The sequence below is a fragment of the Physella acuta genome, unplaced genomic scaffold (assembly GCF_028476545.2).
Source record: "Physella acuta isolate Inbredline_101_S28 unplaced genomic scaffold, ASM2847654v3 ptg000488l, whole genome shotgun sequence".
Taxonomy (NCBI): Eukaryota; Metazoa; Mollusca; class Gastropoda; family Physidae; genus Physella; species Physella acuta.
This window is the reverse complement of record NW_026732007.1, coordinates 119,463-140,568: the sequence shown is the minus strand read 5'-3', so window position 1 is coordinate 140,568 and position 21,106 is coordinate 119,463. Positions and strand designations below refer to the sequence as shown.

At 33.1% G+C, this 21,106-nt stretch overlaps 2 protein-coding genes and 1 long non-coding RNA gene across 5 annotated transcripts in view; 2 read left to right on the top strand and 1 right to left on the bottom strand.

Moving 5' to 3' along the window:
* Positions 1-590: 590 nt before the first annotated feature.
* LOC131944315 (uncharacterized) lies at positions 591-6,053 on the top strand. 2 transcript variants are annotated; one of them, XM_059304871.1, is made up of 9 exons: positions 591-621; positions 1,068-1,266; positions 2,244-2,296; positions 2,451-2,529; positions 2,994-3,010; positions 3,171-3,249; positions 3,712-3,728; positions 3,861-4,178; positions 4,425-6,053. In XM_059304871.1, exons 3-9 carry the CDS (start codon positions 2,294-2,296, stop codon positions 5,625-5,627), a joined length of 1,716 nt encoding a protein of 571 aa, XP_059160854.1. In that variant the 5' UTR covers positions 591-621; positions 1,068-1,266; positions 2,244-2,293; the 3' UTR covers positions 5,628-6,053. The 2 variants fall into 2 exon arrangements, with proteins under 2 accessions (XP_059160854.1, XP_059160855.1); XM_059304872.1 differs by lacking the exons at positions 591-621; positions 3,861-4,178 and having other exon boundaries at positions 1,007-1,266.
* A 71-nt stretch (positions 6,054-6,124) lies between these two features.
* On the bottom strand, positions 6,125-11,783 carry LOC131944316 (uncharacterized). Of its 2 annotated transcripts, XR_009387007.1 has the most exons (4): positions 11,354-11,783; positions 9,686-9,780; positions 8,301-8,452; positions 6,125-8,174 (listed from the first exon to the last, which is right to left on the bottom strand). It is a non-coding gene; the product is annotated as an uncharacterized LOC131944316 (long non-coding RNA). The 2 variants fall into 2 exon arrangements; XR_009387008.1 differs by lacking the exon at positions 9,686-9,780 and having other exon boundaries at positions 11,354-11,775.
* Positions 11,784-12,688: 905 nt separating this feature from the next.
* Positions 12,689-21,106, top strand: part of LOC131944305 (uncharacterized) — a 30,445-nt gene continuing 22,027 nt past the window's right edge. Inside the window, exon 1 of the mRNA XM_059304858.1 lies at positions 12,689-12,794. The gene's annotated coding sequence lies outside the window, so the exon portion shown is untranslated. The remainder of the gene's footprint in view (positions 12,795-21,106) is intronic.

Genomic DNA, 21,106 nt, shown 5'->3' with positions numbered 1-21,106 from the left:
AGCAATTATCGCCTGTATCGTGGTGTATCGTGGTGATATGAATGCACATGGTAGTGGTATTCCTTAAATGGTAGTAGTTCGCGTAGGTCAAACACGACCCTCTCACAGTAGCCCTAACAATCACGAATAAAGGTGTCATGTAGTCCATAAAGAGATCTTTGTGCTAAAATTTCTCTTTGCGCATTTTTCGGTGTGCACACTTTTCTGTGTATGCTTTTTTCTGTTTGCGTTTTTTTTCTTTTTTGCGCTTTTTTTTGCACTGCGCGTTTTTCCGTTGCGCTTTTTTTTTGTTTGCGCTGTTTTCTGTGTGCGCTATTTTCTGTTTCCGCTTTTTTCTGTTTGCGCTTTTTTCTCTGTGCGCTTTTTTCTGTTTGCGCTTTTTCCGTTTGCGCTTTTTTCTGTTTGCGCTTTTTTCTGTTTGGCTTTTTTCTGTTTGCGCTTTTTTCTGTGTGCGCTTTTTTCTCTGTGCGCTTTTTTCTGTTTGCGCTTTTTCCGTTTGCGCTTTTTCTGTTTGCGCTTTTTTCTGTTTGGGCTTTTTTCTGTGTGCGCTTTTTTCCGTTGCGCTTTTTTTCAGTTGCGCTTATTTCCGGTCACTATTTGATCGTCACTAGGTCGAGTTAGGTTAGGGGTCATCAATTTTTTTATGACGTCCACAAAAATTTCGGATTTTAGACATAGAAATATTTTCGATAATGTTTATTATTAGGTCAAAATATTTAATGTAGAATGTAACCCGCGGAGAGAAAAATTAGTATGGTTCAAACGACAAAGTGTAACTTTTTTTTTTTTAAATTGTAAGGATTTTCCCCACTATCGACACAGTATAGGCCCCTAATTCTCTGTACTCGTTACATAGTATTAATTTCTGTACTCGTTGAATGCATTTCTTCTTCCCCCCCCCCCCCCCCCCTCCCCACACACACACCCGTGTGAACGTCATAAATGGATGACCCCTTATGAACGAAATTCACTCAGACACCTCGTGAAACTTATTACTGAATAGCATCGTTTGATGGTTCTTTCGATTACTTGTTTCTGCGACTACTATAAAAACATACATTTTACAGATACTCCATGGAACGAATATATATAATCGTCCATATACAAGCCGATCCAAATGGACGATTACGATATTTGGTAGAGTTACAACTGATTTGAAACACATAGTATTAGATTTAGATCTAGATCTAGAAACAGTTAGATCTAGAATGGTAGGCGTGCCAACCACAGTTTCAGAAAAAAAAGTGTTGTAAGGTCAAGAAAAAAGTGAGTCTTTAGTTCTTCTTTAATTCCTTTTAACTAGTTGTACTCATATTTTATTTTTATTTTCAAATATTTTGCCTTAACCATAATTTTAATTTATGAAGGACTAACTCTCTAGTTCTTGCAGTACAGTAATAATTAATAATTAGATATCTAGATCTAGATCTATATTAAATTAATAAGCTAGGTAGGCCTAATTAATTTATTTTAGGCTTAAATCCATATCCTATTATTCTAGATAGCTAGTCACAACTATAATTATTATAGTATAATGAACTATAATGGTGTAGATTGGGTCCAAATTTACATCTGTAACAGCTGGTATCATTATCATGATTTTATTTTTTGTGTGTATGTAGATCTATTACTTGTACAAAATTAATTAGAATCTATAGCCTTGCTCAGAGCCTTGGAAATAGTACTAGTTTCTGGTGCAGTAGGTTGTATTGTATTTAGACTTAAGTAAAGTTCGGCTAGTTCTATTTGTTCTTTAGTGAATCTTTACAATATTTTTTTAAATTTAAATGCACATACAAAACGGCGCTCTGGTGACCTGGTTTCTCTTGTTCATCTAATCTAGAGTAGTCTAGACATATGTGTTGTCTTTGATGGGACAGTGATTAACCAGTGCCAGTATTTCTTCCAGACTTTTTTTTCTCCAAGGAGGGGAGGGGGCACTTAAAATTTTCGGGGGGGGGGGGGGGGGGGGGGGGACACTGTTAAAAGTATATAGATCTAGATCTATTAAAATCTATTTTCTTTTTAAATTTCATTTCGTTTGGTGGGGCGGGACGGGGGGAGGCGAAGAGGTGCATGGGAGAAACAGTCATTAACTAGGCCAGATTCTGTAAGGCCAGTATACAAACAATTGAAATTTCATCTTTTTTTTAAAAAAACTGATTTAAAAATTTGCAAAGTGAGATGTATTGTAGTTTGGCCAATTACGCTGAGATTAATCAAATCTTTTACATTTCATGTAGGCCTACTTTATTGATTTCACCTGTATGATTCAGGGAATAACAAGTTGAGGATGGTAATACTTTTTCTATGATATATTCTTTTTAATATTAGCCATTGCAGTAAAATGTAGCCAATTTAATTAAGAGTAATTAACCTAGATAAGATTGTTTTATTGCAGCCAGTTTGGTACTGGAAGTAGATTTCAATATATTTTATATGCCAATCAGGATACTACTACAGATGTTCTAGATCTAGATGCAGAGACAGGAGAACTCGTACCCGCACACCAAATTTTGGTAAACTATGGTAAAGATTAGTTTTATTCTTCAATTTTAAAGCTATGATACTTAAATACTAATGGTTAACTGTTTGTAATAGTTATAATCTGCCTTTTCAGTATTGAATGTCCATAGACATACTATTTGGCCTAGCATATTGGTTATTGGTATGTCTGATTTACACAGCAATGTAAATATATTTATTCCAGCACTGAAATTCACACAATTTTAATTTCTCTTATTGAGTCCATTTTACCCTAAAACTCGTAGTTATATTCTTTCTGGTGAATCAGTGTATGGGGAATATATTTGTTACATGTTTAGTCTACTAGTTTTTACCCACATCTGCCTACTTAAACTTAAACCACCCATTTACATTTTCTTTTATATAGTAGTTGTCTTGATATCAATCTGTAGGTTGGCTAATTAGACCAAGATTAATCAAATCTTTTATATTTCATGTACTTCATTGATTTCACCTGCTTGATTCAGGAAATAATTTGATGACGGTAATACTTTCTCAAATATATATTCTTTTTATTTTAATGTTAGCAATTGCATTAAAAATGTAGCCAATATAATTAAGAGTAATTAACCTAGATAAGATTGTTTTATTGCAGCCAGTTTGGTACTGGAAGTAGATTTCAATATATTTTATATGCCAATCAGGATACTACTACAGATGTTCTAGATCTAGATGCAGAGACAGGAGAACTCGTACCCGCACACCAAATTTTGGTAAACTATGGTAAAGATTAGTTTTATTCTTCAATTTTAAAGCTATGATACTTAAATACTAATGGTTAACTGTTTGTAATAGTTATAATCTGCCTTTTCAGTATTGAATGTCCATAGACATACTATTTGGCCTAGCATATTGGTTATTGGTATGTCTGATTTACACAGTATACTATATAGGCATAAGTAAAAACATTCATTCCAGCCCTGAAATTCACAATTTTAAATTCTCTTATTTAGTCCATTTTACCCTAAAACTCGTAGTTATATTCTTTCTGGTGAATCGGTGTATGGGGAATATATTTGTTACATGTTTAGTCTACTACAGTTTTTACCCACATAGAGCCTACTTAAAGCACCCATTTACATTTTCTTTTATATAGTAGTTTTGATATCAGTAGTTTCGCTAATTATACAGATATTAGTCAAATCTTTTACATTTTATGGACTTCCAAAATTTAACCTTTTACAGATACTGTGGAAATGAAGGTAATTCTTTTTTCAACAAGGAATACTTTTTTGGATATTTAGTACTGAGCAAAAATTTAGAGTAATAAACCACGATAAGATTTTTTCATTGTAACTGTAAGTAGATTTTATTTTTTTAAAATTATTTTTCAGAAATTCCAAACCCCAGAACCTGACCTGATGTTAAATAGTCTACTTAGAGTTTTAAATTTATATAGCACAGTAGTTAAAAAAGTTACACATTTAAAAATAGACCTTCAAAATTACCACACTGAAGGTTCAACTATGACTTGGTTTCAATGTTTTAAATCAATTGAGAACAGTATAAATTTTGAATGCGAGACAAATCCTTATGAAGAAACAGGTCAACCAAACTTCAGAGAAGTTTTATGCCTTGCATGTGTGTTTTCTGCATGTAATAAAAGTCTTCTTGGACTACTAAAGTCCTCTAGTTCACATACACTTGAAAGGGTAAAGTATTGCATTATAACTTTGTACACAGGAATTATTTTAGACTTTAACTGCAAAGCTGACTTAATGCCAGTTTTAAACAGCTTTATAATGCCTTAAACTCCTATCATGAATTTTACTTTTGTAATTTGGGTACTAGTTTTTTAATGGACCCTGTAAGTGAAGTAAAAATCTCTTATAATTTTAACTTTAAATTTTAAATAAAAGTATGTACTGATTTTTAAAAAAATACATTTATTTCTACAGACCACGCTCCTATTCCTTGTGGAGAAAATGTCAGATGCATTGGACACATTCCTGATGTGTATCCCTTGGGATGATTCATGGAAGGTAATGCTACTGACTCAGTTGCCATCACTGGAAAATGCACTCATGAAGTTCATGAACTCTTTCACAGAACAGTTCTTGCTAGATCAACTTATCATCTATGACATAGACATTTTATGTTCGCTATTGTGTTTGCGCCAAAAGTTTGCAGAAAGTCTGAAAAAAATCACCACAGAGTGGTGGTTCCACCAAGAACAAACATATCATATTCTTGGTTGGTTGAAGAATTTTAAAGAGTTATTCCAGTCAGACAATGTATTTTATGACATGGGCTTTTGTGAAAGCAAAGCAAAATGGATGGCTCAAAGATTACCAATAAGCAATTGGATTCTGCAGACTCCATACTACTGGGTGAAATCCCACATAATAAGTACATATTCCAATCATCCCCTTTTGGCAGTTTCTAAAGATTTTCCTTATGAACCTGTATTTCAACCAGCCACTTACCCGTACCCAAGTCAGAATACAGTTTTTGATACAAGAGTTGATTTACTAAGTCCCAGACAAGAAGGTACTGCCATAATTAAAGTCATTAATGCAATCAGTTCCTGTTGTCAGGCAACTCAAAATGTTATCGACAGTTTTCTAAGCCAACATGCCTTAAGTGACCAAGATTTTTTTTACCATGGCACGAACCATAAATCAGCTGTCAACATTATACAGTGTGGGTTACAGCCAACTGCTGGAAGGTCAAGCCAAGATTTCTCGAGCCGTGATGGAGTATATTTTTCGGAATCATTTTTAGATGCCAAAGAATGGGCTTCACAGAGATTTGCTAAACCTGCAGTAATGATATTTCAAGTCCCAATAGTCATGCTCTTTGAATCTGTTAACAATGGACGAGACCTAACACCAGAAACACAAGAAAATCACCAAGAATGGGTTCAGACTGTAAATTTCTGCAGAAATAAATACAGGAAGAAGCAAGAAGAACCAGCCAATTTCAGATCATACAATTTTATCAGGGGTGCGATGTGCCGAAACCCACATCAAGTAAGACGGAACCTTGCACCGATAAAAAGTCGTAGAATGCAATTGTGCATCAGAAACATTGATTATGCTAGCCATTTTGGAAGTTTAAATAATCTTTTGGTAGTTGTTTTCTACAAAAATATCTACTAGTCATTTTTTTGACATAAAACCATGTTCCTGACTTGAAATTTCATGTTACTGTAGCTCTTTTTTTTGTTCCAATTAAAAACATTAACAGATTAAAGTATTGTTATGTTAAGAATGTTGTCTATATGATAAATAATTCTAACCAAATCACTTCTATGGTATAATTGGCCATCTTACACTTCTTGGGAGGCTTTAAGACCAATGTTATATGCCAACAATGTAAATAGAAAAATATGTTGCTTCGAGTTACAATTTTTTGAACAATATTCTTAGTCTTTTAGAAAAATATCTGAAACTAGTGATTTTTTTAATACATAAAACAATGTTCCTGACTTGAAATTTCATGTAGCTCTTTTTTTTGTTCAAAATTAAAAAAGCTAACCAATTAAAGTATTATGTTAAGAATGTTGTCTATATGATAAATAAAAGTCTAACCAAATCACTTCTATGGTATTATTGTCCATCTTACACTTCTTGGGAGGCTTTAAGTAAGACCAATACTATATGCCAACAATGTTTAATAGAAAAACATGATAAATACAAGTCTTACCAAATCAATGGATGATAAATTCGAAATAAAAAGTAGAGTTCAAACCCTCTAGCAGATAAGGCTTGATCCCTTCCTACACTAAAAATTAAGAATTGAGAATACATACAACACTCATCCCGGAAGCATGTTGACCCCCCCCCCCCCCCCACACACACACAGAAACTTTAAAAGAAACACTGCAGGGATCCACTATACATTAAAAATAGTATAGTTGTTACACCACTACACCAATATTATAATGAAATGTTGGTTGTGGGTTGTTTTTTTTTTAGCAGACAGCCTGAAGTTAGAGTTTGTGTTAAACTAAAGGAAATTGTAAAATAGATACCCAAAAAGTTATTTTTAAGGGGAGATCTACGAAAAAAATTTAAACCTGCAATCTATAGGCCTATAAATGTATAGCCTAATAAACAGGTTTTGAATGCAGTTTGGAATGTACAAAAGTGAATTTCAGACTTTAACCCTAAATTGCATGAAACATTTGTTTTAGTTGGTAAAATTTAAAAAAATTTTTGACTTCATATCTCTACAGCAAATAGCCTAACTTGAGATTTAGGAAAATTTTGAATAGATAAATATCACAACAATTTTGGTTGTTGCAATTCTGCAACTATGCGCAACTGTCAAACTTTTTTTCCATAAGAAAAAATCATTTATATAGAATTGTTTATAGAAATGTATATAACGTGTACACAGGATTGGAGAGTAACTATAGTAAAAAAAACAACTGAAAAATCACATGCGGGTTTATAGTAAAATATTCACATTTTGATTTGTTTGCTATACGACAAATAAAAACTTCAGTGCCTTGTTGGTGCAGGACAACCTGCAACTAAATGATGAACCAATTGTCAATGTAAAGCTTGATCCTAACATATTGGGGAACACTCTGAAATAATGTCCGCTCAATATTAGCAACAGCACCAATGTCCTCTCGTCCTTTTGTAGCTTTACCTGCATGCACTTCAAAAGCTTGGATTATACAACAGTTGTTGGACACAACAAAAACTTTGGAACTCATCTATATGGCTTTTTATGGTTGTAGGTTTGACTGCTTTTGCCCTCGATACGTGAATGGGTAGATTTGCTCATCAATACTTATCTCAGTTGGCATGGGGTTTGATAAGCACAGAATTCCAATATTGGTCAACTTCTTCTGCCCTTTGAACATTGTTTGACAGGTGTAGCTTATTCTTAATCCACTTGAATCTATTGATGGATATGTCTGTGACAGTAACACATTAGGTGGCAAGGCACCAATATCTTTGGGATCTAGAATGATTTTTACAATGTTTATGTAAAACACATTTTTCAGGAAATTTTTTCGTATTTATGCAGTACTAGTGGATTGTTTATGTCCTGCTGAGGACATAATTTGACAGGTGCGGATTATTCTTAATCCATTGAATCCGTTGTAGGTCATGACTTATGTTACCGTAATAGTTAGTAATACACTTGGTGGCATGGCTCCAATACACTCGACATCTTGGAGTTTTTAGAATCTTTATGTAATACACACAATTCCTAGGAAATGTTTTAGTTGGTTCTTATCCAGTGCTAATGGATTGTTTGTCCTGTTCAGGACATTGTTTGACAGGTGTAGATTATTCTTAATCCGCTTGAATCTTTTGATGGTCATGAAGTCTGTAACCATAGTACATTTGGTGGCAAGGCAACAAAACATTCAGCGTATAGGAAATATTTATATTGTTTATGTAAAATCCAATTTCCAGGAATAATCTTTATTGACTGCTTAAGGACTGTTGATGTTATGTTAGAGGACAGTACAGGTTGGATTCATACACAATTGTCTGAACACAGATTATCTATAAAGATGACGTTGAAATAATCCAATTGCCGCTTCTGAGGTTTGGCTTCTCTCCTAGGATCAGTAAATGGTGGAACATTTGCTGTTTACTGGTACTGATCATTCTGTTGAAGCTAAAGACGACCTTGATGTAGACAATTGAGAAGGTCCTGAGGAGTTTCATCATTTTTCGCTGTAGAAATAAATTTAGAGAACATTATTTGGTAATAAATTACGCAATAATTGTATACAAATAATAAATGCTTTACTAATCTACAAGCAAAGAATTAAAGTATGCATTAGGGAATAATAATGTTACCTTCAACTACGTCAGACAAATCTTCATCAACAACATCTGATAGGTCCCGGGTAATGTTCACGTTCTCTATTAATCGTCATTGGACAACTCACTATCTTCAGAGTCAAAAGGAGTAGCTCAGCTTAGATCCATGGTTACGAATATGTGAAAGCCTAAAATAAAAACAAAAGGTTATTCACAACTGTGATTCATTAGCACCAAGCCTAGCTCTAACTAAACTCTAGAGCTAGATCTAGATATAGATCTAAATAATAATAGCGTGTATTTCGAAAATTGAAAATTCGTTATTTTCGGGAGGAAAAGATACCGATCGACGCGTAATTTTTTTTACTGAAACTACTTTTTATACTGTGTGTGTGTCTAGCAAAGTTTATTTAGCATATTTCGATTTTAAAATTTTTGTGTTTATAAAAAATTTGGATTAATCTGCCACCATTATTTTTCCTCTTACATTAACTCTTTACAATTCTCAGGTTTAGTAGAAAAATATTGGAGTACACTGGTCTCAATTGTAAAATGTCCACTAGACATTATTAAACAAGGGAAGTATATAGTGTTATGCACCATTCTTTAGGTAATTGAATAGAGAATCAGCAGAGATTAAAAAATCCAATGTAGCAGGTATGGCCTTGAGGGCACAATTAATTAATTAATTAAATTTGATTTTACTTTTTTAAAAACAATTACATGAAAAACACCAAGAACAAAAAAAATAAGCCAAGTCCTATAATGAAACAAAGTAATGTTTATTGGATAGATAAATCATTTCTGCATTTAAAAAAGGTGATGTGATGCAGTTAGGAAAAGAACTAAAAAAAAAAAAACAATAACATGACCTGTGTAAGGGGAAATAAGTAAAAAATTTATAAAAAAGTAATCTGCAAAGAAATTAATATAAAATAGGATAAGGTTATTGATAACAAAATAAAAACAATAAGATTCAAGAAGATTCATGAAATTATAACAAACATTTACTCTTTTTGTGAATACAGATATGTATCACAAGTGCGACACTTAGTGCTGACCCCCCCCCCCAATATTTATTACTTATAATCCTGAATACTAATTGCTTGATCAACATACAACTGTGTATAATTACTTCCTACCTATGTTCTGCTGTTTACCTTTACTGAACCATTAGCTGTCTTAAAGCTTGACACCACAGACTGTTTTATTATCGCGCCACTCAACTGTTACAATGTTACCCTCGCTAAACCATAGCATGTCACCTCTTTTTTGCAACTTTTTCAAAAGACCTATCTTTTAGGGCAATAAGAAAACCTTTGCTATTTTTATAATTGTGCCACAAACACCAATTCCACATTTAAAAGATCTTTAAATAGTTTAAGTTTAGTGTACAAGTTGTCAAAAAATAAAAGATATACCTCACGCAAGACTGATTGTGACAATATGGTAACTACATCATAAAATAAGCCAGAGGTGGAAGTCTGTGGTGTCTTGTCTTCAAACATCAGCAAACCTAAAAAAAGAACTTATTTATAGATCTATAGTTAAATTTGACCACCTTTTGGAAATAGGTCTTGTAAGTCCACAGTGTGCTGCATAATGGTTGGTATACATAACAATTGTCTTCACCATATCCACTGTAAAGTACAGCTTGACGAAATGACACAGAGCTCAGGGATTCCCTAGCAGCTCTTTTAGTTAAAATGTCCCCATTGACTAAGATGTGTTCCATGTTTCTTAGCAGGTTGGAATTTAGGATCTGGAGGTCCACCATCTATATGTTGACTTCATGACTTGGCTAGATGATTTATTATAAATAATTTAGCATGTATTTCGAAAATTAAAATGTGTTATTTTCGGGAGGAAAAGATACCGATCGACGCGTAATTTTTTACTGAAACTACTTTTTATACTCTGTGTGTGTCTAGCAAAAGTTTATTTAGCCTATTTCGATTTTAAAATTTTTGTGTTTATAAAAAATTTGGATTAACCTGCCACCATTATTTTTCCTCTTACATTAAAAAAAAAGTGTCTCCGATATTGGTAGTACACAACTTGATGACGTCATACTCGTCAAATTATATTTTCGGATTTTTCGTCATTTTACTATAAATTGTTAATGTAGTATTTTATTATGAGTTTGACTTATCAAAATTATATTTACTATACACAACTAGGCCTATTAATAATTAGGCCTATTATCAAAGGCGTAGCGACCCTTCCCGGCGCCAAGCTTACGATTTGCACCCCCCCCTCAAACTTTCAATTTGTTTTTCCAACCCATTTTGGCGCCCCCCCCCCCCCCCCCCCGCCTACGGACAGCGCACTAGGCGACATCCTAGTTCGCCTTATAGGTACGCCGGTCCTGTCCATAAATGACGTCATACTTTTCCCGATGAATTCCCTTTCCCCCAATCGTCACTAAAAGCAAGATGATGATTTAATATCATATCGCAGTTCTACTATACCCGAACGCGTAATCACAATTTCTAATGAAAACGAATATATTCTTCATCATTTTTAAACAAAAATATTTTACCCCGTCCTATATTTTGAGTCCAACGTTATTTATGAAGAATATGGACGACCTAATAATTGACAAGTTTATCAGTACAAAAGGGTTTAATAAATGATGGACCTCCCAAAATTTTGTGAGATCTTGGATGTACATACATATACATTACATACTATGTAGCCTTCATTTCAATTGAAATTAAAGATAAGAAGATGGCCCTATGTCCTACTTATATTAAACAAGATAACTATGTTTATTAAACAACAAAGTCAACACAATATAATATATTGTGTTGACTTTGTTGTTTAATATATTGAATATATACTAATATATAGTTTTACTGCCTATTTAAGTATTAGGCCTATATTATTATATTTTGTAAAATTTGACTTAAATATACTTATTTAAACAAATATATTCATCAGTTACCTCTCCCGCACATTACTACTGCAGCCGAATTGATTACGCTAAAACGATAGATTACCATGATTAATTTCATGGTGGGGCAATTTAATTAAAAATGTTAAGTCTTAAAAACTTAACATTGAAAAAAAAAAAGTTGTCAACTCACCGATGACATTCCCTTGTATTGATATTGCCTTGTATGTTGTGTTGAGTTATTAACTGAGATATTTCCCAAATCATCGTTTGAATCTTCGAATTCTGTTTCCACAATATCTTCATCAGACGATTCATCACAAAATCTTATATCACTTGCGGTGTTAAACATTTTATTTTCATTTAATTCGAAGAGTCTGTCTCAAATCGACTTCACTAAAAATCCAAAATGGCGAAAGTAAGGCATGCTCGGTTCAAGCGTTTTCTTTCGCTTTTTACTTTCTCGTATATAGATCTACGAAGTATAGAGAAAGTATTGTAATCGTGAAAAAAAATCGAGATTTTTACAAATCTCGACGTTTTACACCTCACTGATACGGAAAAACATAATTTTGCAATCTTGTCCGTATGTCTGTGTGTGTGTCTGTCTGTCTGTCTGTGTGTAAACACGATTACTTGAGTACCGTTACAGCTAGGTTGATGAAATTTCATATATAAGTATTATATCAAAATCGTAGATCCGTATCAACTTTTGAGCGATTTCCGACAACCGGAAGTGGTACTTGTCTACTTTGAATTTTTCAAAAGCCTATAACTTGAGTACTAATTCAGATAGATAAATGAAATTTCACAGGTAAGTAAAAGATCTAATTCTCTACCTTCTATCAAATTTTGAGTAATTTCCGTTGACCGGAAGTACTAATTTACGCTATTTCCGATTTCTCAAAAAACGCAAGTAAATTTATAAAGTACTAATAATATTGCGCACTATTACGCACATTTGGTTTTGGTGCTCGCTTGGTGCGCAATTTTTTTCTACTAGATTTTATTCTATTTTTAAAAGTTTAAGTAAACAAAAATCATGTCTATATTCCGAGTTGACATCCCACGTAGTGTTATATTAGGCCTAGAATATTCGAGAAAGTTTAGGGGAGATCACTCCCGGTTTATTTCATAATAAGAAAATAAGTTTCGCATTTGATGTGTGTTTTTACTTTCTCGTATATACGAAGTAATCGTGCAAAAAAAAAATCGAGATTTTTGCAAATCTCGACGTTTTACACCTCACTGATACGGAAAAACATAATTTTGCAATCTTGTCCGTATGTCAGTGTGTCTGTCTGTCTGTCTGTCTGTGTGTGTGTCTGTGTGTAAACACGATAACTTGACCCCTGGCCTAGGTAGACAAACCTAAGAAGACTTTTAACTTTTCACGCCACTGAGTCTATCATTATCATTGTTTACGATTAAAAATAACAGCGGAAGCAATTGCTCTATTTACTTTTTACCGATTTAATAAAATATTCACATTTGGTTCGAAAAAAAAAAACGCTAGGTTTTGAGCCCCTAGCTGGCAAGTACCAAAACGAGAACTTGACCTACTTTTATAACTTTTTAGGCGAAGCCAAGCTACAAGTCCTAGAGCAACGATTAGGATTAAAATTAATAAAAAGGTAACTTATTGATATGCGTGTTATAAATTAATTTACGCTTTTGATTTTTGTTAAATTTAGTCTGTAGGCCTATAGGAAATATAGGTAATCTATCGTGCGTAAAATCGGCCGCGGCTTGATCTCTAGATAATCTAGATCCTAGATCTAGATCTAGATTTTAGTAAGTAATGTACGAAAAAGTTATCTTATTTTAATATTTTCGGTAAAATCTTAGTTTAGCGTCGTAAATTCGGCCAAAACTAGATCTAGTAATGTAGGAGAGAGTGAATTAATGAATATGTCATTAAATATGAGTATATTTTCGTATATTTTGATAAAATATTATAGATAATTGAATAATAGATCACCATTTAATCATTTAATATGGTTAAATCAATTTAGGCCTAGGCCCTATATAAAATATATCCTGAAATTAATTTTTATCAACCCTGTTCGTGATAAGATCTAGTAAATTTGCTATTAAAAACAGCAGCCATCTTAAGAAAATGTTATTTAGAGTAGCTTTCATTTCTATTCGTATGAAAATGTATTTAAATATGATTGTCTTGTTGTATGTATAGTCCGTATTATAAAGCATTTTTTTTTAAAATTCTGCCCTTTAAAAACTGAATTTCCTAACAAACAACTTTATTAATTCTAGAAGCATTGTTGTGAGATGCAACTTGTATCCATGTATTAGGGCCTAAGTAAATCACGTTTTTTTTTACTAATGTTTATAAGATCTTACTATTACTATATAGTTTGAGTTTTTTCTTATTGTTTGAATGTTCCCTATTTTCATTTCAGGTTTTTCTTTTCATCAATTAGTGATTCTATTGTAACTTATGACATTTTTTTTACTTCTCTTTACCTTAATTAAACCCCAACCTCCGTCATATTTTTGTTGTCAATGTCACAACAAGTCATAATGTAAAAAAATACGCTTCACTATGCCTTATCTAAGATCTCTACCATAATTTTGACAATAAATGTTAGTCATCATTTATATATACAGAGAGACAAAATGTAGTATCCACCAGCTTCCCTCTAAAACATCTAAAACAATGAGCCAATCCACCCCTTAAGTGCGTGTTGTCATTATGGTCGATCGCAAGTCTCCACCTGCCAGACACATTTTGGTTATCCTTTGTTGTCAAAATGTCAATATCAAGCACCCAAGTGAGTGATATGGGGTTGTCCATAAATGATGTCACATATGATTTGCTACGGGAGTGAGTGAAGATTTGTGACGTCAACTCAGGCGGCTCAGCAATTTATGACGTGTGGGTCTCATGAAAGGAGGTGAACGGGGAAAAATACCTCTATAATGCTTTTTTCAATCAAAATAACGATGAATAAGCATTAGTATACGTATAACTTCCTTAAAACGAATCATCACAAATGTTGCAAGCCTGCTAGTTTAAGACATTTGGCAAAACGGCCTCAACACATTATCCCCGTCAAAAAGGCTTGCCACCAAATGCCTGCCGACGAATAAGCCGCGTCTAATGCGGGGCGTTAGGAATACGGCCATTAGCATAGGCCGCGTTAGAGCGCCAGTAGGCTATCGCGCTTTGTAAGATGATGTAAATACTTAAATTCAATTTCGCTAAACTGCGCGAAAATTTAGTAATGTTCCATCGTTTGAGGAAATTTATTTTCTTGGACTATCATGTTGACTGTCTGGCTCTTAATTTCCGAATATCACTTTTAATGTTTCAAGATTCAGAACTATAATTTACTTCAATATAAGTGTCATCTTATCGTTTATTGTGCTTTTTATAAAGCGCAGAGCAGCTTCAAAATCGGACGGCCATCCTGTTTTCACCAAGCTTCTTTTGGAGCTTATTGGGTAGTCTAATTCTATACAGTGGGAGCTTAATACATTTTTAAAGGGCCGAAAGTCTCAAGACAGCAAGCTTGCAGAAATAACTACGTACGTTTAAATGGACGGGTGATAGATGTGTTAGGGGCTGTTAAATGAACACCAACTTATGTAATCAAATTAAATGTTGCATAAGCGTCAAAAAGGCAGTGCTTGTTTTTTTTTTCTATAAAATTAGCCTAACGGTCGGCAGTACGTGTACATGACGTCACGCGCGAGCTTTAACTCGGTGACGATGTGCTAAGTGGGGGAATGAAAAAGGTGGGGTTCAAGAAATGCGACTCAGCAAGCTTTTTACATTTCTTGACCCTTCTTAATAGTTCTATCGTCCCTACTGAAAAAATGGATCACCAATGAATGACGCGTCATACTTCTACAGCTGGTCTTTCTCCCACAACCATCCCCTGTTTTCACGAAAAGAAAAAAAACCTGACCCGTCTCCAAAATCTCATCGCTGAGTTCTACTCAACCTCTCCCCACCACAAATCACAATTTCTATCTGAAACAATATATTCATATGTTTGTTCTGTAATATTGCACGCTGTTATTACTATCTAATATTGATTTGCTTACTGCAAATAAAGTGTTCAAAAGTTCGATCTCCCAACAATTGTTGTGGTCTTGGATGCACACTATTAAGTCTGGAAAGGTATATTAGTCATTCATGTCAACTATATTGAAATAAAAAGAAACATTACTATTCAGGGGGTCATCCATAAATGATGTCACGCTTTTTTTGACGATTTTTACTCCCCCCCCCCCTCCCCTCCATCACACGTCTGTCACAAAAAGCCAGACCCCCTCCCTAAAGTGACGTCACACCTCAGCCTACAACCTCCACCCCCCCCCCCCAAAATTGCAGTTGAATTTTTTAAAACAGCTATATTTTTCCAAAATCTTGTCTGAACTCTGTCAAAATAGAGTATTTTAATCAAATGTTATTACAATGACTGTATTAAAACAATTTTCTAAAACGCAAAATAACGTCTAAAATTCGTTTTCTAACATTGCTTTTTTATAATGCAAAAGTGTGAGGTCGCACCATCTGAACCCCCTCCCCACACACCGTCACAAAATTACGCCCCCTCCCCCTACGCGTGTGACGTCATTTAAGGACGACCCCCAGGCATTTATTAAAACAATACAAAACAGTCATATTAAACCACAAAATCAACACCAAAGACATGCGAATAGACAATTTTTCAAGGGAAACTACTCTATTATTGTTTTTGAAACATGGCAGCTGCTTGTATTTACTCATTGTTGTCTCGAACGGGGTAGTTTAAAGTTTATTCCAGGATGTTTATGACTGGTTTGGTCTTGGATTGTGATTTGTTATTCAATTATCTGTTATATTATGTAAAATATGACATAAATATGGCCAAATGAAAGAAATATTCATTAGTTACCTTCATCGCACATTACTAGCTACGTTGGAATTTATGACGCTAAACTAAGATTTTACCTTATTTTCAAGGCATTATTAGGTTAGCCTAATTAATATTTTAGGTAATCTATCGTTTTAGGTACGTAAAATCGCCCGCGACTTGTAATGTGAAAAACAGGTGACTTCATAAATTTTAATAATTATTTCACATTTTGAGGAGGATTTATGTTTTTTAAAATACAAAAATGTTTCCTTGTTTCATTTATGTACCTGGTTTTAAACAGTTGAATTAAAACTTTTCAGTAGGCCTAATAAATGAAGGTAAAACCTTAGTTTAGCGTCGGAAATTATCGGGTAATGTTTGTTGAGTTTTGGTAACTAGAGTTACGGTAAACCATGGTTCATTTGACATTGAAATATAAATAAATTGAAAGTCGATTGTAGTAAATTAATGTTTAATGTTTAAATTGTTTAAGTTTAATCGACAAAAGGAAACCAGAATAAATATAATATTAGATTAAAATTAGTAGATCTAAAAATAATAAAAAACATATATAGGGCCTAAATAATGAAGTCAAATGTAATAATTTAATGTTTTTGTCTTGCAGCGGATTTGCGACCATTAATTAATTAGAGGTCTAGATCTAGCTAGCTGCTAGGCCAAGTAAAAAAAATCTAGTTATAACTAGTTATATAAAATGAGTATTAAAGCAGTATTTAACACGCAATTAAAATAAATCTATCCATATTTTAAACATTCTGTATTAAAAATAAAAGATGACGCCAAATAAAGTATGGTTTACAGTACTTCCGGTGGATACCGGAACTGTGTGACAGACTTTGCCATTGTTTTACTGTTTTTTACTGCTATGCGATTCCGGAATAATAACCGACGTTAAACTAAGGTTTTACCTAAATGAAGACTAGCGATGATTCCAACAGATGCAACCATGCTCATTTACTATAGCAGCCATCTTGTTTAAGTTTTATTTTTATAGACATAGTAAATTTTGCCTAATTATCTCAGAATGATAAAACACACATAATATTGAAGGCCATGAACTGCCATTTAATAAACCACTAAATTTATCACTGTAGGCCCAGTATATTTTTTTTTTATGAATTTTTAAAGTTTTAGGTTAAACAGCTTATATTTTATTGTAAAGTTGCAAAATATTTAGTGTCCTTCTTTGGGTTCATATAGTGTTGTTGTTATTTAACATGTTATGATAAAACTTTGCGTATTGATACTAGAAAGTACAGGCTACAGGAATATGCAATTAAAATAAAGATCAGTAAAGTGAAAGCCAAAAATAATTTAGACTAATTAACGGACATGGCGTTTTTATATAGATTGTGCAATAAGCCAAATAGTACATCTTTTATTTTTTGTGTTTGTACATACTTGACAACAGACAGCTAAAAAGTTAATTACTTACTTTAGTAGAACATATTTGTCCCCTCCTCCTTTCTCATCCTGGACTTGGGACCAGGCAATGGTGGAGTTAAACAAATTAATGAATAATCAATTATCCAATCAGCAAGGTTATGTGCCAAATAGAGGGTACAAACAATGAAAAAGAAACAATCAGTGTAATAGAGGGCTAGCTATGATTTGTGTTATGGAACATAAACCATACTACTTTTCTCTGGCAATATAACTTACCAGGATGTATCTATATGTAGAATGGTTAAAAATGACTCATTGCAACTTATCTCCAACATTTTTTTACTAGGAAACATGTCAGGACTATTATATGTTGTTTGAAAATTGCATTTAATATATTAAAATAATGTAACAAGCATTTGCAATACTTCTTGAAATGAAATCCAAACAACTTCTCTCCGACATTTTTTTTTACAGCTAACAACATGCCAGGATTGTTCTATGTTGAATGGGTATTTGGCTCTAACTCATATGAATAAAATAATTTGAATGAGTTCATTAAAATTTAAGATTGCATTTTATTCACAAATGTATAAATACCAAACAACTTATCTCTGACAGTTATTTATAACATGTCAGGCTTGTTGAATGATGAATTATCTGAAAATTATATAGAGTTAATAAATACCAAACAACTTATCTCTGACACTTTACTAATAGGATATAGCCACCAAGAAACATTTGGAATAAATTACATCATCAGAAGTTTACATTATGTACAAACTTTACAATATGCATATGCATATATAATTTGTTTACAAACTGATGTGAGATTTTCACAGGGGTGCCATATAACATGGACATCAAAGCAAAACTTGGAGTCTGTCAGTCAACAAAACTTAAGTCACCTAACAGTAAATCTTTCACAGTTGCTGTCATTGTCATGTCATAATCGTCACTGTCCGTTTTTTCACTCGTCCAGTCCCCAGTAGGAAATGATTGCTAATTTTAATCTTTTATTGCTGTTAATTAATTGATTTGTTGATTTCCTGTTTATGGCACATTTGGTGCAGTCTTTTCTTAAATCTTTTGATGATGTTGGGGATGTTATAGCATCAAGTACCACATGGGGAGGAATTTTAGGTGATATTTTTTCAGTATCCTTTGTTGTTGGGAAGTTATATGGTTCTTCAACAAACTGCACAATCCAATGATCCTTTGGGTGCACTTTCTTAATTTTTTAAATAATAGTATTCATTGAAGTATGCAGAGATAATGGATTATAATTCACACCTTTGATTTTGACTATATTTTCAAATTTTTTAAATGATGTGTTTAATTGCCTCTTATTTTGTTGCTACAAACAGATTAGATGACCATTTTTAATTACATTTGTTACCTCTGCATCACTATAAGTAGCAATTAGATCATTGACATCTTTGGCTGTGTGCTTTACTTTCAAATTGCTTCCAGTTTCTTCTGCCATGCTGGAAAATATCAATAACAAAACTATTAATATTAACTTCAATTTCAAACACTATGTAAATGTATGCTGCAGTATGATGTTTTAATTTTTTAAAATTTAATATTACAATAGTTAAAAGTAGTTTAATATTACCATCCACTTCATTAATCTATAACAAATTAAAGTTAAAAATAAACCACTAAAAAGCTTATAAATACATAAATCATACCATCTCTGCCACCCCACATCAAATATTTCAACATTAAACGCATTATTAAAAATTCTGCCATCATTCATAATATGCTTCTTAGTAATTGAATATGCGTGTTTTCCATATCGATAATAGGTAACCTTACCGCCCCCTATCGCCCTGTTACAAAATTGTGTCGGCGGGCACCACCTAGATCTAGATTTACCAATGCTTTTTAAGCATGTTCCAATCAAAATATCTCTACGAAACTGCTATTTTTATTCTTAAAACTGGTTAGGATCCTCCTTAAAACTAATGTCTATGTCTTTAAACTTACTTTCTTGCTGAAATCTATATACTACTAAAAGTCAAGTTTGTTTACATGTTTGAATATTTATTTTTTTGTTTGTCCGATCGAGTATTGTGACATGTTCTACTCTATCTGGAGAGCTGTAAAATAGTATGTAGGTAGAGAATAATTTTTTAATGCAGACAGACTGTTAATCACAAATTTATTTAAAGACGTTAATTAATTAAAACAGAGGGTCATTTAAACGCGGATTTTAGGGTACTTAAACTCAGTATATCTGGCTAATGTTTGGCATATTCTTAGGTAAATGGCTTGACCTTTAGGGAAAGCTGTCGGTTTGACTCAAAGCCCTCGACGAGGGCTAAAAAGTGACCGCAAGTAAAATTCTCTTTATATGAGCTCTATTACGAAAAAAATTTCCTCCGACGACCCCCCTTGAAATTTTGTGAGGTGGTAGGAGAACGCCTTGGGGTGTCATAAAAAACTCGGCATATCTGGGAAAATTTCGTAAAGGGGTCAAATCTGACCAGTTTTATTTCCCTATATAATCTTTGTATTTTATGGGAAAACAGGGTAATTTGAAAACGAATTTTAGGGCACTTACCCTATTTACATCTGGCTAATTTTTGGCATGCTTATAGGTAAATGGCTTGACCATAGGGAAAACCTGTCGGTTTTACTCAAAGCCCTTGACGAGGGCTAAAAAGTGTCCGCGAGTGAAATTCTCTTTATATGAGCTCTATTACCAAAAAAAATTTTCCTCCGACGACCCCCCTTGAAATTTTGTGAGGTAGTAGAAGATTGCCTTGGGGTGTCACAAAAAACTTGCCATGTCCGGGAAAAACCGAGAAATGGGTCAAAACTGACCAGTCGTATTTCCCTATATAAACTTTGTATTTTATGGGGAAAACAGGGTAATTTTTACACACATTTTAGGGTACTTACTCTTTGTATAACTGGCTAATTTTTTGCATACACCTCTATAGATGACTGGGCCGTATGGAAAAACTGTTGGTCAGCATCAAAGCCCTCGAAGAGGGCTAAAATGACTGCAAGTGAAATTCTCATTATACGAGATTTGGTTATTTGGTCCATGAACAGGGGAGGTAACTTTTTAATGTAACAATTTTTTTAATATTTTGTATACTCTTTTTAAGAAAAAACAAAAATCATAAAGTATAGCATTGTTTTGAATGGATTTTTTGTTATAAATTAAGTTTTGTATTGTATTGAAATTGTAAAATTAATTGCAAAAGTAATTTAATATAATATTTGATTGATCATTTTTATGAAAGCCCTTTCAGTTCTAATAACCTTGCGAGTAATAAGTTTGCGAATATTCCATCAATTTTTGGGTACAATAAAAGTACCCCACTGTATAAATTTAGGCCCTAAGCATTTAACATAACAGCCAATCACCTATTAATTAATCATTCAATTTCTCAACTTTTATAAAACCTAAGCGAAGCTAGGCAATATGCCTAGTGTTATATAAGAATACTCGAGAAAGTTTAGGGGAGATCACTACTGGTTTTTTTAACATAGGATTTCCAAAACTTCTGTTACAGCTGTTTTATTACATGTTGAAAGAAATCTGTGCCAATTTCTGAATAATTGACTACATGTAATGACATTTTACTATGTTATTCCCCATTTTTTATTAAAATAATACTAATAGCTTTATTATTCACTCTTTTATGTATATAAAC